Source organism: Chenopodium album, chromosome 21 (genome assembly GCF_948465745.1).
Source record: "Chenopodium album chromosome 21, dcCheAlbu1.1, whole genome shotgun sequence".
Taxonomy (NCBI): Eukaryota; Viridiplantae; Streptophyta; class Magnoliopsida; order Caryophyllales; family Amaranthaceae; genus Chenopodium; species Chenopodium album.
Window position 1 is genome coordinate 4152853 of NC_137854.1, and position 24638 is coordinate 4177490.

General features: G+C 34.4%; 3 protein-coding genes and 2 pseudogenes across 5 annotated transcripts; 4 read left to right on the forward strand and 1 right to left on the reverse strand.

Moving 5' to 3' along the window:
• Positions 1 to 1425: 1425 nt before the first annotated feature.
• LOC145602303 (putative mannitol dehydrogenase) lies at positions 1426 to 3307 on the forward strand. The gene is made up of 5 exons (XM_081658493.1): positions 1426 to 1523; positions 1935 to 2048; positions 2186 to 2699; positions 2839 to 2992; positions 3105 to 3307. Exons 1-5 carry the CDS (start codon positions 1426 to 1428, stop codon positions 3305 to 3307), a joined length of 1083 nt encoding a protein of 360 aa, XP_081514619.1.
• A 2842-nt stretch (positions 3308 to 6149) lies between these two features.
• LOC145602710 (putative mannitol dehydrogenase) lies at positions 6150 to 8716 on the forward strand (annotated as a pseudogene). The gene is made up of 6 exons (XR_014104593.1): positions 6150 to 6165; positions 6734 to 6824; positions 7337 to 7462; positions 7595 to 8108; positions 8235 to 8391; positions 8496 to 8716. The product of XR_014104593.1 is annotated as a putative mannitol dehydrogenase (transcript).
• An 871-nt stretch (positions 8717 to 9587) lies between these two features.
• On the forward strand, positions 9588 to 11810 carry LOC145603156 (putative mannitol dehydrogenase; annotated as a pseudogene). Its single transcript, XR_014104698.1, has 5 exons — positions 9588 to 9756; positions 10392 to 10517; positions 10686 to 11197; positions 11375 to 11528; positions 11608 to 11810. The product of XR_014104698.1 is annotated as a putative mannitol dehydrogenase (transcript).
• Positions 11811 to 13567: 1757 nt separating this feature from the next.
• On the forward strand, positions 13568 to 15619 carry LOC145603159 (putative mannitol dehydrogenase). The gene is made up of 5 exons (XM_081659284.1): positions 13568 to 13728; positions 14131 to 14244; positions 14341 to 14854; positions 14943 to 15096; positions 15240 to 15619. The coding sequence occupies exons 1-5, from the start codon at positions 13634 to 13636 to the stop codon at positions 15440 to 15442; spliced, it is 1080 nt and encodes a 359-aa protein (XP_081515410.1). The 5' UTR covers positions 13568 to 13633; the 3' UTR covers positions 15443 to 15619.
• Positions 15620 to 15916: 297 nt separating this feature from the next.
• LOC145603157 (elongator complex protein 4-like) lies at positions 15917 to 18924 on the reverse strand. Its single transcript, XM_081659283.1, has 9 exons — positions 18663 to 18924; positions 18089 to 18315; positions 17926 to 17998; positions 17567 to 17720; positions 17317 to 17395; positions 17054 to 17213; positions 16871 to 16962; positions 16373 to 16652; positions 15917 to 16276 (listed from the first exon to the last, which is right to left on the reverse strand). Exons 1-8 carry the CDS (start codon positions 18799 to 18801, stop codon positions 16485 to 16487), a joined length of 1092 nt encoding a protein of 363 aa, XP_081515409.1. The 5' UTR covers positions 18802 to 18924; the 3' UTR covers positions 15917 to 16276; positions 16373 to 16484.
• Positions 18925 to 24638: the final 5714 nt, after the last annotated feature.

The following is a 24638-nucleotide window of genomic DNA, read 5'->3' on the forward strand; positions in this document are numbered from 1 at the left end:
GACTAAATTTTGTAGTATGCACTGTACAATATGAGCTGATATATTGTATAAAAATGGTTTTTACTCTTCAAATTCTACCACCACACTAATTAATTAATAATGTAAGGGTGTGTCGCTACATCTCTACCTTATAAAAAGCCTTAGAGCTAATTAGATCACCAATCAGGTGTAAATATAAATTGAAAATTAGGATTAATTAATTAAAACAGGTTTAATAGGTTAAATGGATAGACTAGAAAGAAAATTGGGACAAACATTGAAAGACGAAAAACAATTATACTATTGTACTTTATATATTACCCAACAAATATCAATTTGTTTTCTTCAGCTTAAGTTCAGCTCAGCTCTGATATTCTTCTCTTATAAAATATTCTATTCAATTCAATTCAGTTCAGTCAATCAGAACAGACCCTTAGTGAAAATTATGAAAACACATTATGGGAATGCTTTCGGTACCTCGGTGGATTGAAGTCTTATTACGTAGTATTGTATTGACAAAATGAAGAAAATAACAAGTACTAGAAATAAAATAAGAACAAAATTGCTATGACAACAAAAAAAAATTAGACTAAGAAATTGTAGGGTATAGTACAGTAGACAGTAGTATATTTACTATATTATAAGTTCATTATTCAATTTTTAGTCATCATATGTTCTTTAACTTTCAACTAAGCTAGTTCCCGGAAAAACCATTCCAGCTTAAAATGTCTGTAAATCCTAAAATACTAAACCTTTTTAATTCTTTATTATTTTTTGTCATGAGAAGACAAATCTAAATCCTCTTCACTTCATCGGCCATCCTAAGATTATAACCAATTTTATTATTTTATTAATGATTCCCTATACGATAATACAAAGTACAAGTACATAGAAAGAATTCTTAGTTTGTTGAGTGGTTAAGTATTGGCATCGCTTTCCACCTCATATTCCCGTAAAAAGAAAAAATTAAAGTTGAAGCACACGACAGAGTATCTTGATTATGGTTCAGCTAGTAGTTTATGATACAAAATTGTCTCTTAATTTATATTGAAAAAGTAAAATAATTTAATTAAACCGTTAAAAAATTTCAATATACACTCGAGTATACCTTAACTAAGTTCATAATGTACGAAAAACACGAATATTTAGCATGAGAATAATATGGTACTTTTTGTGTAGAAGCTAAGTTCTTAATTAATTACTTGAATCTCTTTTACTAGTATAATTCTCTCAATTCACTAATTTTTCAATAGTCAATCCAAGTCTACTGTGAATAAAGCTTTGGTCATTGAATGCATCACTAGTTCATTGTTGGGTCGACTCCCTATATAATACTCTACCATTTCCTCTATTAAAGTAATTATTACTAGAGTTTTGAAAGTTAATGTGTTAAACTTCTAAATTTGTATCAACAAAAAATATCCAATAAAAAAATTGAGAAAAATTATGGCAGGAGCAGCTGAAGATGAACACCCACAAAAGGCCTTCGGATGGGCTGCAAGAGACTCTTCTGGAATTCTCTCCCCTTTCAACTTCTCTAGGAGGTACGGTTTATATGTAAATATCATGTCTTATTGGTCGTCGAATGGTTGGAGCAGGAAAATCTGTTGTTTTCGTATGTATAAATCATTAAAACACGACAACATACACGTCTTTTTGTTCTCGTAAGGTTAGGGTCATGATCAAGGATGCTTGTTACAATGGTCTTGACAAATCCGTTGTCTTTAGCTGATTTTATTGTACATTTGTACGTACAAAACATGTTGATCGAGGCAAGGTTACATATACAGATATACTCTTTCCATTCACTTATAATCTGGTGAAAAAAAAAAATGCCTTCCATAATATTGATTAATGTCATATGTTGTATGTCAATGTATTATGATGGAGGATTGAAGCAGAGTGATCATGAATTTAATTGATTTTTAAAGGGTTTCGAATTTTTGACAATGCAGGGCAACAGGAGATTTGGATGTTACTTTCAAAGTGTTGTATGTTGGAATTTGTCACTCTCATCTTCACTATATTAAGAATGAATGGGGGAATGCCTCTTACCCTGCTGTCCCTGGGTAATTTTCTTATAATAATTGTTCTCTGAAATCGATTTTCAATATTTGTTATGTTTCAGACAAAAAGAAAATTAAGTTCTGATGAACAATTGACATACTATTATACTATATATTCATATTATTATATGGTATTTCAGGCATGAGATTGTAGGAGTTGTCACAGAAGTTGGGGCAAAGGTGCAAAAATTCAAAGTAGGGTACAAAGTTGGGGTCGGATGCATGGTTGGATCATGTCGTTCATGTGATAACTGTAACAACAATCTTGAGAATTATTGTCCCAAAATTTTGCCAACTTATGGAGCTACTTACTATGACGGCACCCCTACATATGGAGGTTACTCCGATATCATGGTGATAGACGAGCATTTTGCTGTTCATATTCCTGAGAACATGGCACTCGATGCTACTGCCCCGCTTTTATGTGCAGGGATCACTGTCTATAGCCCTTTGAGACACTTTGGCCTCGACAAACCAGGACTCCATGTTGGTGTTGTCGGCCTTGGTGGTCTTGGACACATGGCTGTGAAATTTGCTAAGGCTTTTGGAGCTAAGGTAACTGTTATAAGTACCTCGCCTGACAAGAAGGATGAAGCTGTCAACCATCTTGGTGCTGATTTCTTTTTAGTCAGTCGCGATCCTGAACAAATGCAGGTAGCTTACAATTTTACAAACATCTTGTGCTAGCCCTCTAACTAAATTTTGTTGTTTGGGAAGGCTTATTGTTTTTCTGAAGTAGTTAACATGACGATTTCTTATGTAATTCTGTTGGTTGCATTTGTTTATTACATAGGCAGCTACCGGGACAATAGATGGAATAATCGATACAGTCTCAGCACCTCATCCTCTACTACCACTGATCAATCTACTGAAAACTGAGGGAAAATTGATCACAATTGGTGTTCCGGACAAACCACTTGAGCTGCCAGTCTTTCCTTTGATAATGGGTAAGCTTTGCCTAGAAACCTCAAAAAACAATCAAGGAACGAAGTTGTTTTGGTTTCTTGAATAGCTTGTTGATTGAATGAGAAATGTGACACTATCATCATATCATTACAGGTAGAAAAATGGTGGCTGGAAGCGGGATTGGGGGCATGAAGGAGACGCAAGAGATGCTTGATTTCGCGGCTAAGCATGACATAAAGGCGGATATTGAGGTTATTCCAATGGATTATGTAAACACGGCCATGGAGCGTGTACACAAGGCAGACGTTAGGTATCGTTTTGTTATAGACATCGGTAACACACTAAAAGCTGAATGATCATGAGTTAGTTCGAGTTTGATCATTTCATGGTTCAAATGACAGCCCTTAGAGTTATCATTTTGATTCTTGCCTGAGAGGCAGAAAAGATTTTTAGATTTTATATTATGTACTCATGATGGCCCGGGGTCATTAAAAAAAATAATGCTTTTACTTTTTCCTTAATTAAATGTAAGTTTGGTATAGTTTGTGATGTAACCAATTCAATAATGGTTTCGATAGAATACTATTCCTTATTAGTTATTTCCAAATATTCAAGTTTGTCACCGTAATAGGTATAAAATCATGATAGGGTTAGATAAAACACTATACTTCCATTCATTATTTTTTTGGGCAAAGAATTGATTAGGTTTGGTTAACAGATACCGAGTTTATAACTGAGAATACGAGTATATTATTACTCCCTCCGTCCCCTTTTGATAGTTCCTTATGGACATTTTTCACGGGAATTAATAAACACAAATAAGAATAGTAAAAGTACATTGAAAAAGTAAATTGACATTGGGTATGTAAAAAAAGTAGAGAGAGAAAGTAATAAAAATATATGGGAAAACAAAATTTTCATGAGAAATTTAAATTTGCACAAGTATTGTTGCAAATTGGAGGGAATTTTGGTAAAAAAAATAAAATTAATGGTTGTTGAAAAAAGCAAATAGGGTGAACATTTTGGGACTAAAATTTACCCATAAGGGATTATCAAAAGGGGACGGATGGAGTACTATATTGTAGTATAAGAATTTCAGGAACTTTCTTCAAAAAAAAAAAAAAGACAGAACAAATTATTTACTTCTAGAAATATACCACCCAGTCACCCATTGAATTCAAGTCAATTGACCGTGATTACCAATTTGTCGGATCCTACTTTCTGACGTGGCTATGAAAACCTTAAATCTTCATTTTAAGAATTCAACATGTTGGAGTAAAAATTTCATAAAATATTAAATCAGACGTTGGACATATACACATATGTTGTACTACTATATTTGTTGTGTCTAACACAAGTTACACAACTATAGTTGTTCAATAGTGCAAAGTCCCATTAGAAGCACTCAAGCACTGATTTGACCCAGCCATATATTATTGAACCCTACTACAGTATTAAATTTTATACTACACTTATTATCCAATAAAAAGTAATTTAATGAAAATTATGAAACGCATTAGCGGATGCTTTCGGCACCTGTAGACTTTTAGTATTTGTACATGTACACTACAACAATACAACAAAATGAAGAGAGCTAAGCTACAAATATTGGGTAGAAAAAATGCTACAACAACGTATGACCTACGAAGTATAGCACTCCGTAGTATTTAGGCTCTATTCTATTCACCTTATTTTCACTTATTTCAATAAAAATAAGTTCTGATTAGATAAGTTCAGGAAAAATAAGTTCAGATAAATTATAATAGGAAAAATTGTCCGGAATAACCCCACCTTTGGGCCGTCCGCTAATAATAATCCCACCATTGGATTATTTTTAAATAATCCCACCTTTACCCCCTAATCTTTTTTAATGGTCCCATTTTATCTGGAACCGGTTGTATAGGTTTTTTTTTTTTAAAAAAAAATTTTATTGACACGTGTAGCTACTTGATTGGTCAAATTTATAAAATAAAAAAAAAACCTTGTAAAAAAAAATAAAAAAACCACCAGCACCACCTAAGCCACCACCATCCCACCACCACCCAAAGCCAAATCCTAGAACCACCATGGCACCATCAACCCAGACCTGAAACCACCGCCATGGAAATCACGGTCACCGGAATCCCACCCACCCACCCAGCCAACCCAACCCCAAAACCCCATTCACCCATTAGCTCAACCATTCGAAAATCCACAAAACCCACCAAACCAAATCCCAGAAAACGGGTTGAATTGGTGCAGGGGAGTTTGGTGAGGCCGGAATCAGGGAACGGGGAGTTTGTTGAAGCCGGAACCGGGGGACGAACCAATTACCCATTACGCGGCTGGAAACGGTGGACGGGGGATCGACGCAAGCAGAATTTGGGAACGGGGGAGGTCGGCGCGCCGGAGCTGGGTTTAAGGGAGTTCGACGGTGGCTCGCCTGGGTTTTTGCGGAGGAAGGAATGAGGGAGAGGGTTAGGGTGGTTCAGGGGGAGGGGGGGGTAAGTCTCGCGCCGGAGCCGCGTGGCTGGTCGGAGCCGCGTGGCTGGGGTTGGGGTTGGCTTGGGTGGTTGATGGTTTTTGAATATTAATTTTTTATTTTACTTTTTTAAAAAAGATTTATTTTATGTTTATTTTTTTGACCAATTACAGGGTGCCACGTGTATGGTAACTTGTTATAACAAGTTAAATGACCTGTTGGGACTATTTATAGCGGAGTGGGTATAAAGGTGGAATTATTTAAAAATAATCCAAAGGTGGGATTATTTTTAGCGGACGGCCCAAAGGTGGGATTATTTTGGGCAATTTTTCCATTATAATAAGGGTTAATGAGCGCTACCCAAGTTCAATTTATAAATAAAATCCCGTTAAAAAAAATTATAACTAAAATAAGTTCTAATGAGGGTTAATAAGCTCAAATAAGTTCAGATAAGATCAAATAAAATCAAATAAATTCAGATAACTTTAGATAAGTAAAAATCAGGTGATCAATAGAACACACCTTTAGTCCATTATTCAGTCACCTAAAGTCCTTAGATTTCAATTTGTTCCCCGAAATGGCCTATAATTGTTTAAAATTATCTGTAAATAGTGAAATACCAAACTTTTTAATTTCTTTTTTTTCTAAAAAGACAAACCTACATACTAATATACTATCAGTCTATCACTCCTAACGTCATCATAACTAACTATATTTCACTAATGATGACCGATACAATGTGGTGGATTAGTGGTATAATTGATATCACTCCTAACGTCATATTCCCTTAAAAAAATAAAGTTGAAGCATACTATATTGATAATGGTCTAGCTAGTAGTTAATAATTAAATTGTCTCTCAACTTATAATAATGTATAGGAATAGTAAGAGATCTAAGAGTTTTAAACCACCGAAACTTTTACTATATGCTTGAATGTAGATAAAAACCAAGTTCATTAATGTATGAAAAATCACGAATGTTTAGCGTGAATGCTTGATAGTGACAATTTGACATTGTACTATGTGTGGAAGTTAATAAGCTGTTAATTTATTGCGGAGTAGTTGAAGTTCTCGTGTCATTGTATCAATTCAAAAAATTTTAATCGACAATTTGATGATGAGTTTACGGTTAATCAATTTGATGATGAGTTCTCGTGTCATTGTATCAATTTGATCATTGAGTACGTCACGTACTAGTTGGACATCTCCATATATATATATAAACATATTACTCAACCACTTCACTTACTCTAATCTCTATTTATACTATAGTGTTGGAAGTTTACGTATTAAACTACTCAATTGAGAAAAAAATACGGCAGTAGCACCTGAAGATGTTCATCCACAAAAGGCTTTTGGATGGGCTGCAAGAGACTCTTCTGGAATTCTCTCCCCTTTCAACTTCTCTAGGAGGTACGATTTATATGTACAACATACATAACATGTTTTATTGGTTTCGCAAGGGGTCGAGACCATGGATGATGTGGTGGTCCGGTTAAATCCTTTGTTTTTTTTTACTGATTTTTTGTTGTAAATATGTAACGTCTGTTGTTTTCATGAGGGTTTGTGATCATGGATGATAAGGTGGTCTTGGAAAATCCTTTTTTTTTTTTTTTTTTTTACTGAATTTATAGTACGTACTAACATGTTTTTGTTTGAGTTTGCCATATTTTCTGTTTGATAAAAATTAGCCCCAATGGTACTGGCTCTGTATTAGTGACAATTGATCTAGACAAGGCTACATATACTCCAACCGTCTACAAATAATTAATCTGGTGAAATAGAACGTTAGAACGACACCAACCCACAATATTGGTTTGTGTCATATGTTGTATGTGAATTGGCTATGATGAAGTAGAGTGATCATGAATTTTATGGATTTTTCACAAAATCTGAGGGTTAGTTTTAAATTTTTGACAATGCAGGGCAACAGGGGAGCAAGATGTGACTTTCAAAGTGTTGTATGTTGGAATTTGTCACTCTGATCTTCACTATATTAAGAATGAATGGGGGAATACTGACTTCAGTGCCAATTACCCTGCAGTCCCCGGGTAAATATAATTTTCGCTAATACAATTACATACTTCGTACATGAATATCAATATGTATGTCTATAATAGCAATTGATATTTCAGATGAACAAGAATTTTGATGTACTGATTTTAATTGTATGGTTTTTTTAGGCATGAGATTGTAGGGGTGGTTACTGAAGTTGGGACAAAGGTGCAAAAATTCAAAGTAGGGTACAAAGTTGGGGTGGGATGTATGGTTGGATCATGTCGTTCGTGTGATAACTGTGACAAGAATCTTGAGAATTACTGTCCTAAGATGTTGCTAACTTATGGATCTACTTACTATGATGGCACCCCTACGTATGGAGGTTACTCCGATATCATGGTGATAGACGAGCATTTTGCTGTTCATATTCCTGAGAACATGGCACTCGATGCTACTGCTCCGCTTTTATGTGCAGGCATTACTGTCTATAGCCCTTTGAGACACTTTGGCCTGGACAAACCAGGACTCCATGTTGGTGTTGTTGGCCTTGGCGGTCTAGGACACATGGCTGTGAAATTTGCTAAGGCTCTCGGGGCTAGGTGACTGTCATTAGTACCTCGCCTAACAAGAAGGATGAAAGCTGTCAACCGTCTTGGTGCTGATTTCTTTTTGGTCAGTCGCGATCCTGAACAAATGCAGGTAGCTTACAAACATCTTGTTCTCGCTCTAGCTGAATTTTGGTTTTTTGAAAGGCTAATTGTTTTTCTTAAGTAGTTCACACGACGATTTCTTATGAAGTTCTGTTAATTGGTTGCATTTGTATAGGCAGCTACTGGGACAATAGATGGAATAATCGATACAGTCTCAGCACCTCATGCTCTACTACCATTGATCAGTCTGCTAAAAACTGATGGAAAATTGATCACAGTTGGTGCTCCAGACAAACCACTTGAGTTGCCAGCAGTTTTCCCTTTGATAATGGGTATGTAAGCCCCTTTGATAATAAGCAATTAGGGAACTTGTTTTCTTATACATCTTATTGAATGAACGGGATTTAATTTGTAACACTATCATATATTGTAACAGGGAGAAAGATGGTGGCTGGAAGCAAGATTGGATGCATGAAGGAGACGCAAGAGATGATTGATTTTGCAGCTAAGCATGATATAAAAGCGGATATTGAGGTTATTCCAATGGATTATGTAAACACGGCCATGGAACGTGTACACAAGGCAGACGTTAGGTATCGTTTTGTCATTGACATTGGCAACACATTGAAAGCTACATGAGTTCGAGTTTGATCATTTCATGGTCCGATCCATCATTAAGCAATGCTTGTACTATTTGCTTAAATGTAAGTTTGCCTTTGGTGTTGTACTTTGGTTTGTCAAAATCAGTTCGGCAATGATGTAATGGTTCTCATTTATCTTGATAAATAATGTCTTGGAGATAATCATTTTGGTACGCCAAGATTTGGCTCACTTTGAATCTTCTCCTCTAGCTCTTAGCCAAATTTATGAAGGGTAGCTTAGATTTATGTTTTTTTACTTTCTGTTTGATATATTTACTTTCCCTTTCACTTCTTCGTTGTTCTTCTTTGAATTTTTATTTTCCTTTAAGACTATTCTTTATTTCTTCTTATTGCCCCAAATTCCCCACCTAATGAATGAATTTGTGATCCCAGTTTCCCCTGCTAACTTTACCCACCTTTTATTCAACATGAATCATTCCTAATTAATGAAAAAACAAACCATTTCTCTTTGTTTCAAATTTCAACATAAGATCACACTTTTTTTTTACAATACTTCTTTTTCTCTAATTTTTTTTACTTTTCAAGGTAAAACTCAAACACATCAATTCATTTCTTTCTTTATTATATCACGTTACATTTATATATGTATTAAAATAGTTTGTGATGATAATCAAATTGAGACGGAAGGAGTATATACTACTCCGTAACATTACAAACTTGTAGCATGGCACGTGGTAGTATACTAAAATACATGTAACATGGAAAGGTAAGGTGGCTAAATAGACTTGAATAGTCTACTATCACTGTTAGAGAAGCTTAGGTCATCGACTATGTCACTTAACTCAGAATAAAATTTACTTTACATAACTATATAAGCCTACTATTGGGCCATCTTCCTCTATCTTACTACATCGATCTGCTCAACTTTGTTTGTACAAGTTGTATTTATAATTAGAAGAAGAATAAGAATTGAAAACAGAGAAAATTTAGAACAAAAATGGGAGGAGCACCTGAAGATGTACACCCACAAAAGGCATTTGGATGGGCTGCTAGAGACTCATCTGGAGTTCTCTCCCCTTTCAACTTCTCTAGGAGGTACAATTCACTTTTTATGCATCTATCTCTTTTCTAGTTTGATGATCACTGTTTGTGATTTGTTTGGATGAATACCGTCTTTGTTCACCTAGGTATCACATGCTATGCAGGGTCGGGATCATAAATGACATGGTGGTTTAAAGATCCCAACAAATTTCCTTTCATTGTTGCTTATTTTTTTTATTTTATTTTTTTTAGCTTTTGCATCATTCTTAATATAAATTGTTGACATTCTTAGTGATATACTCTGTGATATAAATTGATTTAGTCATATATAAAGTGTTTTTTGGGCCAGTCTAGGAGTATAAATATCAATATTAGCCTTTCAAATATTTTAATAAAAAAATTTTAAGATTTAATAGCCGATAAAGGATTTGTTCAAAAGAGTTTACAACAATCCCGATCTTAAGATAAAAGCTAGCTAGTGTGTCAACTGTCAAAATGTGATATATCATATACAAATACATTATATAACATAATGTGTACTATAAAAAAAAAAATGTAACATAATTTGTGTACATGTCACATAACACCAAATTACTCGTGTCACGTGTTGATAATTTTGCTGTATGTGTTTTATCATGAATATAATGAAATCCTAACAAACTGTGAGGGTTTTGAACTTTGATGTGCAGGGCAACAGGAGATTTGGATGTGACTTTCAAAGTGTTGTATGTTGGTATTTGTCACTCCGATCTTCACTTCATTAAGAATGAATGGGGTGCTGATTTCATTAGTTCTTCTTACCCTGCTGTCCCCGGGTAACTCTTTTGATTCCTATTCTATAAATTTTACGAGTACTTCATAGGATAAAAGTATATAAATATGTTCGTTGAAACTCATTGTAATCCACTTGTGTGTGTGACTTGAGGGAGCGAGTGTACTTGAATAATTGGTACCGTATTAACAAAATTACATGTTATTATCAGGCACGAGATTGTAGGGGTGGTCACAGAAGTAGGGAAAAAGGTGCAAAACTTCAACGTAGGTGACAAAGTTGGGGTGGGATGCATTGTTGGCTCTTGTCGTTCATGTGATAATTGCGGTAAAAATCGAAAATTACTGTCCTAAGGCATTGCTAACTTATGGATCCACTTACTATGATGGCACCACTACATATGGAGGTTACTCTAATATTATGGTGGTTGACGAGCATTTTGCTGTTCTCATTCCTGAGAACATGGCACTCGATGCCACTGCCCCGCTTCTATGTGCTGGTATCACGGTATATAGCCCTCTAAGGTACTTTGGACTCGACAAACCTGAACTCCACATCGGTGTTGTTGGCCTTGGTGGTCTAGGACACATGGCTGTAAAATTCGCCAAGGCTTTTGGGGCTAAGGTCACAGTTATTAGTACCTCACCTAACAAAAAGGATGAGGCTGTCAACCGTCTTGGGGCTGATTCCTTTTTGATCAGTCGCGACCCTGAACAAATTCAGGTAGCTTTTAATATAAGTCGCTTATGTCTTGCCTTAAATTAGATTGGTTTTGTGTTAATGTTGTAAAGGGTGAAGATTTTCCTGAGGCAATATTTGTACATGGAAATGTACAATAATGTTTCCTTGAGTAAAATTATCTAGGTAGTTTTGGTAACGTTAGTTACTTGTATTGTGCAGGCAGCTGCAGGAACAATGGATGGCATAATAGACACAGTCTCGGCAGTTCATCCTTTATTACCATTGATCGGTCTGCTAATAACCGAGGGAAAGCTGATCATGGTTGGTGCCCCTGACAAACCTCTAGAGTTGCCGGTCTTTCCTCTGCTTATGGGTAAGCCCTCTACCCCTTCATTTGAGAGGAACTTTTTTCGTGTACATGTGATTAATCGAATGTACGTGACATGTGACAGGAAGAAAAATGGTCGCTGGAAGTGGCATTGGAGGCATGAAAGAGACTCAAGAGATGATTAATTTCGCGGCTAAGCATAATATCAAAGCGGATATTGAGGTTATACCAATGGATTATGTGAACACGGCCATGGACCGTCTACTCAAAGTAGACGTTAGGTATCGTTTTGTCATTGACATCGGCAACACATTGAAAGCTACATGAGAATGAGTTTAGGGGAATGCATATGCTACGTATATGATTTTTGTACCTTGTACTGATCAAGATATATAGTCATTAAATGTTTGAATAATTGAATTTCAGTGTGATACACGAATTTATAAACAGACAAAATATTGGTATGGAAGTTGTCCGTTCGTTCTCTATCAACTTATCATCAATTAAGTTTGCTTTCATTTGGATTTAAGTATAGGATGGTCCATATCAGGGCTTGCCCCGCTTGTTCACCAAAAAAAAAAAAAAAAAAAAAAAAAAAAAGGAGAGAGAATAGGATGGTCCATATCATGTGGCTCCTTTCACACAATGCTTCAACTACTCTTTAAATTGACTACTAATTTCCTTTCCACAAAATCTAAACACCTTCAATATCTAAAAAAATCGACATAAGCGAAATATTGATCCTTCCGGCCATAAATAGATGTCTCAAAATAGGAAAATAGTGAGTTTGGTTGTTTAAAGTTAAAAAAACGAAGTGAAAGTGAAGATATTATAAGATATATATTACGGGGAAAATAAAAATCAATGTACCATGTAATCAAAGATATTACAAGATAAAGCATCAAATTTTTTATTTTTTTATTTTCTTACAACAGCGAAAAAGCATCAAACTTTTGTAATATCCTAACTGATAGTACTCCATGAAAAATAAATCACAATTGATAACCCAACCAGATTTATTTTGATGATATTCCGTACACAATAGCTTAACAAGTATGGAGTGATATACCAATATTAATGTGTCATTTGATTGCTTAACTATGAATTCTATTTATATTTTTGATTAATTGATAAATTTATAGTCTTCATGTTATTGAATGGGTGTAGTTGTGAGTTAAGGATAAGATTCGGTCACTTTGGGCTCTTGGAGAGCTTATATTGAAAGCATTTTGTTTTACTCACTCACATTTTTGTACAGTCTCCAACACACATATTTGACCAATTATAAATTTAATTAATTACGCACTAATGTGTAAATCATGAAAATTTGGTATTCAAATATACTACACATTAACACAGTTATTCTAATAAGATCACTATATTTACTATTTTGTAATTATTTGTATAAAAGTTGCAATAGATGGTTCATGTCAAAAAAAAATAAAAAAAATAAAAAAAAAGTTGCAATAGATGGTCTAATTTTTATTTTGTTTAAATTGATCCCAAATAGTAAGTAGAACATTATAAATTGAGATAGTAAATCATTACATTATCTTCAAAATTATTAGGAAACAACTAGTTACATAGTATGTACTTGACTTAATAGAAAGATTTCCTATCAATATTGTCATTCTTATATCGTAAAAAATTCTATGAGAACTAGAAAATTCCACGAGTATGGTATTTGTTTCTCTTTAACTTTTTGTCTCTGCTTTTTCTACAAATCTTGAATTAAACAAGTGTAAAATCGTGATTTCTAGATTTTCAAAAGTAGAACATTTACGTGATAATTCCCAATAATTCCTTGTCCAAAGAAAGTAAACAAAAAACACAATTAAAGCATTTTAAAGACACGTGGCAAAATACAGACTACAAGAAGAAACTCCTGTAAATTCATTCCACCCAATTACATAGGCTGTCACAAAATCTTAGGTCACCAACAACGTCACTTTTGCTCCTCAATTCAGTGCTATATAAACCTATTTTTGGTTCATAACTTTTTCGTTCATACATTTTCATTTCAGTCTATTTTTAACAAATAACAAAGTGAAACATAAAGATATATTCTCTTCAAAGTTTCTGGAATTGTATTTTAGAAAAAAAAAAAAAAAAAAAAGTCACAATAAAATTATTTGAAGAGTAAAAAAATAATGGCAGGACCGGAGGATCTACACCCACAAAAGGCTTTTGGATTGGCTGCTAGAGATACATCAGGAACCCTTTCTCCCTTCCATTTCTCCAGGAGGTATGATTTGTTTTATATTCAATCTTATTGATGTTTTACGTATATTTAATTTTAGCGTGTTTTGTCATGCATAATGCGATTAGATTGTCATGTATTCATGAATTAATGAACACAACTTTATTAAATATCGTAAACATTTTATATATGATTGGTTTAGATCAAAGATGATGATGAGGTGTATTAAACTAGCTATAAATTTTGTTTTTAATGGGATTGCTTTGAAATTATCATTTAATAGAATTATAAGCTTTTATAAATTCTTAATTTACAAATTATTATCAATTCAATGTAAAAATATATGGTTGTATTTGTATATGACATAACAGCTAACAGGGCAGTAATTCTTAAGTTTGTGATGCAGGAAGCGGATTACTTATAAAATGTGTGTGTTTTGATTTACAGGGCAACAGGAGAGCAAGATGTGACTTTCAAAGTGTTGTACTGTGGTATTTGTCACTCTGATCTTCACTTCATTAAGAATGAATGGGGAAATGCCTATTATCCTGCTGTTCCTGGGTAATTACCTTTTCCAACAATGTTATTCTGTATCGTATACTCCGTGATACATGCTGTGTTATGGAATATAACTCAAGATACATGTTATTTTTTCAGGCATGAGATTGTAGGGGTGGTTACAGAGGTAGGAAGCAAGGTGCAAAACTTCAAAGTAGGTGACAAAGTTGGGGTAGGATGCATGGTTGGAGCTTGTCGTTCGTGTGATAGTTGTGACAAACATCTTGAGAATTACTGCCCCAAAGTGCTCCTAACCTATGGATCCACTTACTACGATGGGACTCCTACATATGGAGGTTACTCTGATATCATGGTTGTAGACGAGCATTTTGCTGTTCGCATCCCTGAGAACATGGCACTTGATGCCACTGCCCCTCTTCTATGCGCTGGTATCACTGTCTACAGCCCTTTGAAGTACTTTGAGCTTGACAAACCTGGACTCCATGTCGGTGTTGTTGGCCTTGGTGGTCTAGGACACATGGCTGTGAAATTCGCTAAGGCTTTTGGTGCTAAGGTCACAGTTATTAGTACCTCACCTAGCAAGAAGGAAGAAGCTGTCAATCGTCTTGGTGCTGATTCCTTCCTGGTCAGCCGTGACCCTCAGCAACTGCAGGTACTTTAAAGTTGCATATGTATTCCCAAGGATTTGCATTGCTTAGACTTTGTGGATTTTCTGACTAGAACTGCTTGCATTTGTGTAGGCTGCTGTAGGAACAATGGATGGCATTATTGATACAGTCTCGGCAGCTCACCCTCTTTTACCATTGATCGCGCTGATGAAGACTCATGGAAAGTTGGTCATGGTTGGGGCTCCAGACAGACCTCTTGAGTTGCCAATCTTCCCTCTGCTAATGGGTAAGCGACCCTCCTCCCCCAACCCCTGCCAAAAATAAGCGAGAATTTGTTTGTTTATTTTCTTATTTGTATGATCAAGCGTTGAATATAATGAACTGTTATGGAGATTATATTCATGAATGGCTTTGTGTTAATAAAAACAGGTAGGAAGATCGTAGCTGGAAGCTGCATTGGAGGCATGAAAGAGACGCAAGAAATGATTGACTTTGCTGCCAAGCATGATATTAAAGCGGATATTGAGGTTGTTCCAGTGGATTATGTGAACACGGCCATGGAGCGTCTACTCAAAGCAGACGTTAGGTACCGTTTTGTCATCGACATTGCCAACACAATGAAAGCTGAATGAGGGTAGATCCATTGTAATGATCTAACGAGGCTGTGATACGTTGTGACTTTCTAGAAACAAGTCTTGTTTCAATAATTACTTTGGTTACTATCTTCTATGTAAAACAATCGAAATATAATCTATGTAGAACAATTGATGTTGTGGTTGAATTATAATACATGAATTTTTTTCATTGTATGGGAAACATGTGCACCTTCTATACCTGAAAAACTTTTGCTATGATCTGGGTGTTGAAATCGGTTTGTTGTTGAAAGCTGCTCGAGAATATTATTTGCTAGTAAAATGAGGTTACGGAGTATATTGAAATATATGTAAAACCACCTAATGTATCACGCATTAGGTGCTGCAGCACGTGAAATGCGAGCACTTATCGCATGGCCAACGTGCACGACATACAGTGCTTGATCATACATACTCTTTCCTTTTCAAGGACCACTATGCTATAGTACTAGCAAAACTTCCGAGCTCAAAATTTCAAACACGGAAAACAGTGACAGAAATTTTCATAAAAGAGACTAGTGTCTTCTCATTTCTTTACAGCTACTAAATCATTTACACATGGTCTAAGATAATATTGTCAAAAATGCCGATGGTCATTGAGCATTTGACCACACTTGTGGCCGAGAGACAGGAAGTGGGCCGTCAATCGTCCTCCTTGGATATGGATGTCACTTCCATATCTAATAATGATGTGGTTGTAGTTGACATCACTACGGGAAAAAGATACCAAGACATCAACAACAAGCACTGACCATGCCAAATGACTTTTCTAATCGTGTCTTAACCTCAACACTCAGGCTCTTCCACTCCTAGCAATGCACTTGTTGTGTTATGCTGTTATCAGCATTAGAATGAACGAGTTAGCATCATACCAGTGTATCGTAAGTCTGATAAATGAGAAGATATAAATGCCATCTAAACAATTCTTACCATTGTGTAAAGTGTAAACAGTAAGCTGCATAGGTTATGATTTAAAGCCCATTAATGCCAGACATTGATTGCGTAAGAGAAATTCCAAAACTTTGAGGATCAAATAGAATGTCTAAAAGTCAAGAGACCCTTGTTTAGTGGATGAAGAACAACTACTAGATGTGCCATATGACGCTCCACTTGAACCATCAATGGGAGCTTGATTTAGACATTCTAAAATCAATGATCTACGCCTATGAAGCTTGATTGAAAATGTTGAAGCCTCTAAAACCAATGGTACCTGCTTTGTGGCATCCAACAAAGGAACTAAAAGTCAAGAAAATACAATCCTTCTCGTAAGCTAAACTGAAATTGTGAAGCAAATTGCATACAAGTTACCAAAATAGAACATACACGCACAAAAGTCCACTCTCACCAACGGCACAGGGCTAACAACCAAGCAAGCTCAATTAGTCTAACGAAAACCCTAGACAAGGAGGATCTCAAATAGTCAAATACCTGGGTGTTGATCCTGGCCACTTTGTGAATGCTGAGGAAACCAACCATTTCTTGATATCCAGTAAGCAGTTGTGCTAACTCTTTGTCCTCATCTGATGAGAACATTGAATATGAATTACTTTTTAAATTAAAAAATGAGCCATGATCTTCCGACACATAAATAATTAGAGTCCATTGACATGCCTGGAATTGCTTTGACTGAGAGCAGGGTATCAGCCAAATGCTGCCATCTCTTAGAGAAGGATGACGACAGCAGGGAATGTGGAAAGGTAATAATGGCAACTGAATTTGATGCCTTAACCATGACTTTCAAAGACTTAATAAAAGCAAGCATATCCCAGTCCTGAAACATTAAAAGCAGAAAATTCCTAACATATAAATAATTGGAAAAAAAGAAATATTTAGTATTGCAACAAACTGAACAAAGGGCATAAGAGAATTACTACCTTGTCAAAGTATCCACACTGGGGAGCACACAATGACTGAATAGCAATGCGGCCACCACAAGGAATGCTATTACCACTTCTGCAAATAAGAGAAGAGTAATGTCAAGAGAAAGAGATATAATCTACACAAAAGTATCAAGTTGCTTACAAACTCCCATACCAGAAGCAAAAATTCATGAGAAGCAAAAGAGATGTCACAAAGAACCTACACAAAAGCAGGATTGCCTCCCCTAATCCCCGAAGGGTATACCTTGAGTTTTGAGCTAAAAATGTAGAGCAACGCTGATGAAGTGTGTCTAGAGTCAGATCTTGAGTGCTCACACAATCAATGTGCTTTCCTCCAAAATGTTCCCTTCCCAAAGGTTTACGCAAATCAAAATTGTTGCAGTACTCAATTTTGGAATCTGCCAAGCCACCATATAAGTTTCATCACTTTTCCTTTATTGTAAAAATCAAAGTTTATGCTATTCAAAGTTTTTTAAAGATGGAAGAGGCCATTTTCCACTTCCCTCTAAGATACCACAAATTGCAAGTTACAAGATATCCAATGTCCTACTAACCAACAGCATAAGATCATGAGATGTGGGATGAAAATTAATTCATATTTACCTCTAATATCATGGCCCGGTTGATTTTCCCTCGAATATTTCTTGTACTGCCAAGCAATTCTCAAATCCTTATCCTACAATTAAAAACAAACAAACCACATGGTAATTGAGTAATTCCATTCAAATTACACTCCACCATCCATATCATAATAATCCTTATATACCTGTTCAGTACTGTGATCACGAGGCTTGTCATCTTTAGGGGACATTGGATTAGGCAAAGTACCCAAAAACCCTTTCGGGTCTTTTGCCGGACTCGCATATAAAAGAGGTTGATTATGAATTAATCCTTGCGCCATAAAATTCCTCAACAATAACATATGATGAGGTGCTTCTGGATCCTCCATTACCATAACTAAACTCCCCAAACTGAACCCACCTCCCAAAATCCCTGTTCTCAAAGGGGAGGCACAAAATTCCATCATAAACTAGACAAAATCACACCTTCATGAACATAGTAGGAAAATAATTTCAGAAAACTAGATTCTAACAAAATCCTAGTTAAACATCATTTGGTAAATATTCAGTAATTCACCCAATTAAAGCTTAATTCAATAAATTAACACAACCAAATAAAAACCCCACTTCCAAAAGACCTTACATTTCCATAGATTAACCAATATAACTATACCCAAAATTGAAAAATCACATTTTGAGGAACACCCAGCAGCTAAAAATCAAAGAGCAATACAACTAAATTAAGAGGTTAAAATAAAAAGGTAAAATTAGTAAGCTTACTGTCAAGGTCAGGTATGCCGGATGAAAGGAAAACGACACCGTTTGGACCGGGCTTAAGACCCGGAACTTGCGAAGTAGGACCAGCCAATGGGTTGCGAGAGAAGCTGCTGGTTCGAGCCTTGGTTGTATTGGTAGCCATGATTTGTGCAGAAAACTTATCAGAAACTAGGGTTTGTGCAGAAAAATTAATCAGGGAAAGTGAAGAAAGACTGCTAGTTCAACCAAACATTTCGAGCAAGAATTATACCAGAATTAATCAATTACGGAGTACAATTCAAACAAGAATCATAGTACCAGAAATCGGAAGAACCGTTAAGTTGAAAAGCCCTAATTTTAATTGGGTTGGGTCATATTGTCGTTAAGTTTGCTAAATCTTTGGGCTTGAAGGTCCGAGATGAAGCTTTGGGCCGCCTTGGTGCTGATTCGTTTCTAGTTACCAATGACCCACAACAACTTGAGGTAAACTTTTTTTTTTTTTTTTTATTTACCTTTGAATTCAGTTTGGTCAAAACTTGCTTAAGTATGAACGACAAAAAAAGCCTCAAAATAAAATAGATTTAGGGTCTGTTCACATTTACTGAACTGAACTGAACTGAACTGAACTGAACTGATTGGAGTTGAACTGAACTGAACTGATTGGAGCTGTAATGAATTTTTATGAGAGATAAAATTAGAAGCTGAACTGAACTGAAATTAAGTAAATGTGAACAGACCCTTAACTAGAGCCTCGTAATGCTGAATTGAGCTGAACTAAACTTTAAGTGATTGTCTGGTATAATTGAACCCATTATATAACATTCAAAACTTAATGAGCTCCAAGTGAACTTAAATGTAGGCTGAAGATTGAGCTTGTCCAGTTTAGACTACTTATACTTCCTCCGCCCACAATTATGTGCAACAAAGGAATACTTTATATCTCACAAATAATACTCCTTTGTTGCACATAATTGTGGGCGGAGGGAGTATATATATTTGCGAATGTGAAAAATGTACCAATAGTGAAAAATTTTGAATAGGGTAAAACAAAATTGTTCATTAGATATCTCAGATATGAAATCAATGTTAGAGAATTTTTCTCGCATCATAAACTATCTTATTTACATTACAAGTATTTTATAAAAAGTACGTTTAATTTGGATGATCAATTGATGCAAGCACACCATATTATTGACGATATCGCTATTCTCATCTCTTATGGGCATGTAGCTCAGAATTTGTCATGACTTGAATTCACAATTTTTTAAAAGTTGAATTCAAATATCAAATTTGATGAATAATTATGTATGAATATGAGTATTACAAGTATATAATAGTTCTATTTTTTACAATTTTACATTATGCATCATTGATTAACTTTTTCCCATCATTGATTCTCGACTTCTTGTGCAAAAATAAGCCAAAAATCAATTCGAGTACTGAAAATAAAAAATGAAGAAAGGTTTATCCCCGTACAATTTGGATGAAGTATGTCTGATAAAAATGTTGGGTTCAGGGCAGACAACAAAGTTAATATTCCAAATTGAAGTTTGGACATTGGCTTCATCCTGATTTGATAGTGATGCTACATTAGTCTATTGACTATAAATTCTCTTCTAGTACGTTTGTTGGTCCAAATTAAACTAAATAAATAATTACAAGCATAATTTATAAACTTTGTGTTGTGGGCCTGTGGCTTATGAAGTTATAATGTGGTGCAATGGTGCCTATGGTGGTGCTAGGAAAATTGTTGTTGCGAATAAAAATCCAAACTGTGAGTTACTTGTCTTATACACTATTTTTTTAATTTTTTTTTTTTTTTTTTGAAGTAAGAAAAAGGAAAAGAATTAGGACTCCCTCTTCACGAGGGGCAATTCAAAAGCATCTGAGGTGAATATAGGGTACAAAGTTGAGGAGGTACAAAAGAAATATCCAATACTTGTAAAACGGTACGTATTTCAAACGCCAAATTTTGCTTCAAGTATTACATCATACATTATACGTATGTGACATAATTGTGTAAAGTGATATGATCTTTTATTAATCAACAACTCTAATAGTTCCCCACCTAAATTAATAAGAATATCTAGCTAGTCTATTGTTGTTTAATTTCCTAAAATAAGTAATATTAAGTTTAAAATATGCTAATAAGAGCTACTCTATCAGGTTTAATTTACTATGTCCGGATAAGTTCAATTAACCATATATAATAAGTTGATATATAAACTGATAATTACTTAATAAGATGAATAAACACAATTTTATGTATTATAATTACTCCGTAATCGTACGTACGAAGACAAATGTAACGAACGTGTATACACAGTTACACACACAAGGAAGGCAAGTCTAGAACACATATCGCATGTATGATAGAGACAAGGTAGAGGTCAACGGTGATACCGGCGTAATCAAGCAAACTCGTTCCTTAATCTAAGTGGTTTGTTAAAATACAAGTAGTATGCAATGTAATAATAATGTTTGGTTTTGTAATCTTACCTACGGTTTCTTCTGCTGTTTTCGGTTTCACGGGAATCCGGCCACCCCCCTTCACGAGCCTCATTCTCTCTCTTATATAGACTAGTAACATACAATAACATTCAACAATTGTCTAAAATTCATAAGTACTTACATAATATAAAATTATAATATTTATATTATATAGGCTTAATTAGTTAATTGTTTGATGAATACAATCTAAAGGGTGGTCTACTGGTCTTAGCTGTTTCTGTTGTGCTAGTTGGTTTTTTTTGTTTGTCATCAACTCTTAAGTGTTACTATTAACGTCTTTAGGCAGTTATTATTATTATGTCTTATGTATCTTGCTCTTTCTTTTGGGAATCATCTAGTTATATAATACTTGTATTGATCTTATCCCCGCTTTCTTCTAATTGTTAATTTAATTTTTGTTTTACGTACATATTATATGACTTTCACGTAACGAAATCATTTAAATAGTTGTCGAAAATTAAATGAAAATTTTTGTAAATCTAAAAGTAAATTTTTCAATGTTAATCAAAATCAAGAGTCAAGACACAAAAGCACAACACAACTAACAACTTTATTTTTGTTAAGGTCATATATATCCAAGTTAATTTTTGGATTGGGTCATACATTTTTAAGATTAATAATGTACTGTGTATAAAATCATATACAAAGTGACTTATTAGTTTAATAAAATTAACCAATGAACTAGTTAACAAATAACGAAACTAATCACTTGTAATACATGAAGTAGCTAGGTACTTTAATTAATTGTATGTAATTACTTTAGATTAATTTTATTTTGGCTACTAAATTTGGTTCCGAACCTTTAGATACCTTATGCTATTTTAAGAAAAAAGGGTGGGAATATACTTATTATGCCTACAAAATTGTAAAAAAATAAAAATCCCAAATTATAAGAAAATAATGCAAAAGTAAACAAAAATACAGAAAAATTGATTAAAACGTGAAAGAATAACCTACGAAAACATCTAAGTACAGGAAGAAATTAAAGTAAAAAAGATAAAGCATTTAATCCAATTAGCGGGTAAATAAATTAAAGAGTACATACGTAAGATAAGTAAATGAATTAAGTTTAATTTGACTGACGAGACAAAGTAGTTAATTAACGGTCTCAGTGCTTCGAGCACTGTAACTTGCAGCTTCAATTAATCAAAATCCCTCCATTTATGATCAATGGAGAAATTATCAAGTATTGTTGCATTTATTCACCTTTTAGCTTTTCTAGAGATTTTTACCCCATTTTTTGTGGTCAAGTGACTGCATGCATGTTTTACCCCCCTCCCCCCCTTTTTTTACTTGAAAGGAGCAATTTGTCCCCCCTCTTTGATTAACTTTAATTTCTTATTATTGAATGCGCTAATTAGATCTAACATATTAATATAGTTTGTTGACTGTGGTAAAATTAAAGATAGTCGATCATATTTGTTTAAACTTGTCTAGTGGTTCAATCATTTTATGTGATAAGTAAGTTTGATTCAAGTAGTAGTGTCTATCTACTTTAATCTAATACGAACAACAAGTACTTTGTTTGAAGTAATTATTAATTTCAAGTACAAATTAACAACTTTGAACAAGCTAAGTTATATTTATGCTTCACGATGATGATTGTCATGCATATGCTAACGTCAATAGTAAATTACAGTAGTAATTAATGTACTTTTGATTAGTTAACTAAGCTCAAACATTAATTTGCATTATATTTTTTCCCCTAGAGATCATTCAATCACACTCCATATCATTCATGAGATAATGTTGTACATACTAACTTAGGGTCTGTTCACTTCAGCTTAATTTCAATTCAGTTTAGTTCAGCTCCTATCAATTCAGTTCAATTCAGCTCCTGGTCAACTAATTCAGTTCAGTTCAGCTCCTAATTTCCTTCTTTCGTAAAAAATTCAGTTTAGCTCCAATCTGTTCAATCCAGTTCAATAAATATAAACAGGCCCTTACTATGAAGTTGTAAAATGCACTTTGTTGTTATTAGTCCTTTAAAAAAAAAAAAAAAAAAAAAAAGGATAATAGAGGTGGGGCTTTAAGTTGGGTAGCTGGGGTATGTGAGGCGGAGTAAAAAATGACAGTTCATAAGTTAGACCAATGCTGGCAGTGGCGTGGGCAGTCAGTCCATCCCTAATTAATTAAGCTAGCTCATTTTCACTCTATTATCTATTCTAAATGCTACCTAATTAATCACCTCACTGTCATATAACATCGATCTCCATCATCCTACATCTGCATTACGGCCGGAGTACTATAAATGTTATACAGTATTCAACTTTGTCATATATCGATCCTAACTTCAGATTACTCGCTCGCATACGATGAATTGAATAACAGTTTTATCGTTGAATAATCCTCACTTGAATACGGAGTACTCGTAATAGTTTCATTTTTATGTCGTTTTAACTTGTTTTCGTGCATTTTACTTTCATTTCATAAGTTAATCATACGAAGTATTAAAATCAATACTCAAAGACATATGCATGTACGTACTTTAAGTGGCCATTATTTTAATTTCTCTGAATCTATATATCCTTGTACTCGTACTTGCTACTACAACACTTTATTATTGAAACGAATTTCTGCAAAGCAAGTTGTTTAATCTGGAATTGTAGTTTTCGCTGTACTTGTGGATTTGTGGTCCGTATGTTACGTTGCTATACTAAAATTGTACATATCCTCAAAAGGATACATACAGTAATGCTTTTATGCAGAATGTTCTTATATGGCATGATTGAATCATTATCTTTAATAAATTATGTAAATTCTAATGTACAATTATATAAAGATTGAAATCGGGGAGATCAAGGAGTGAAGGGATGGATAGTCCCTTCATCTCTCCTCGGTGTGACCAGGGTTCAATGATTCGCACACTCCACCCCTTCTGTGATAGGAGGGGCATCCCCATATCTTACCGTAAAATAAAAATGAGATAAAGATTGAAATTGGGAGAAAAACAACCGGATTATGCACTACTATCTAGCAAGTCATTATTTTTAAAAAAACAAAAACATTTATGTTCAAGGATCCTTAGCTTCACATTGAAGACCCCTTTTTAAGCATAAAATAATACTTGAAGAATATTAGTCATGACTAAATTTGATACTCGTATTAATTAGGATCCCTTGTAAGAATTGGCGTATCTAAAGTACTTTTGAAATTTATTACAATATCAGTTAACTCTAAAACACCTATATTCTTTTATTTACCGTTAATAGTACTCGTATTAATTTATTATCTTGCAAGAATTAACAAACTTATTAACCCTAAACACATTCATGATTTTATTTCCTAACTTCTTAATATGTACCACCTGTGAATTTGTTATAGCAGTAATTTAAAGTAAACTTTAACACCCCTTATTCTTTCTTAAACTTGTTAAACATCACTCCCACTCTGTGTTTTCAAACTTATTATTTTCCACCATATCAATCACAAACTAAAATAAATTGAAAAAATATACTTAACTAAATTAAATTATACATTCCCCAAAAA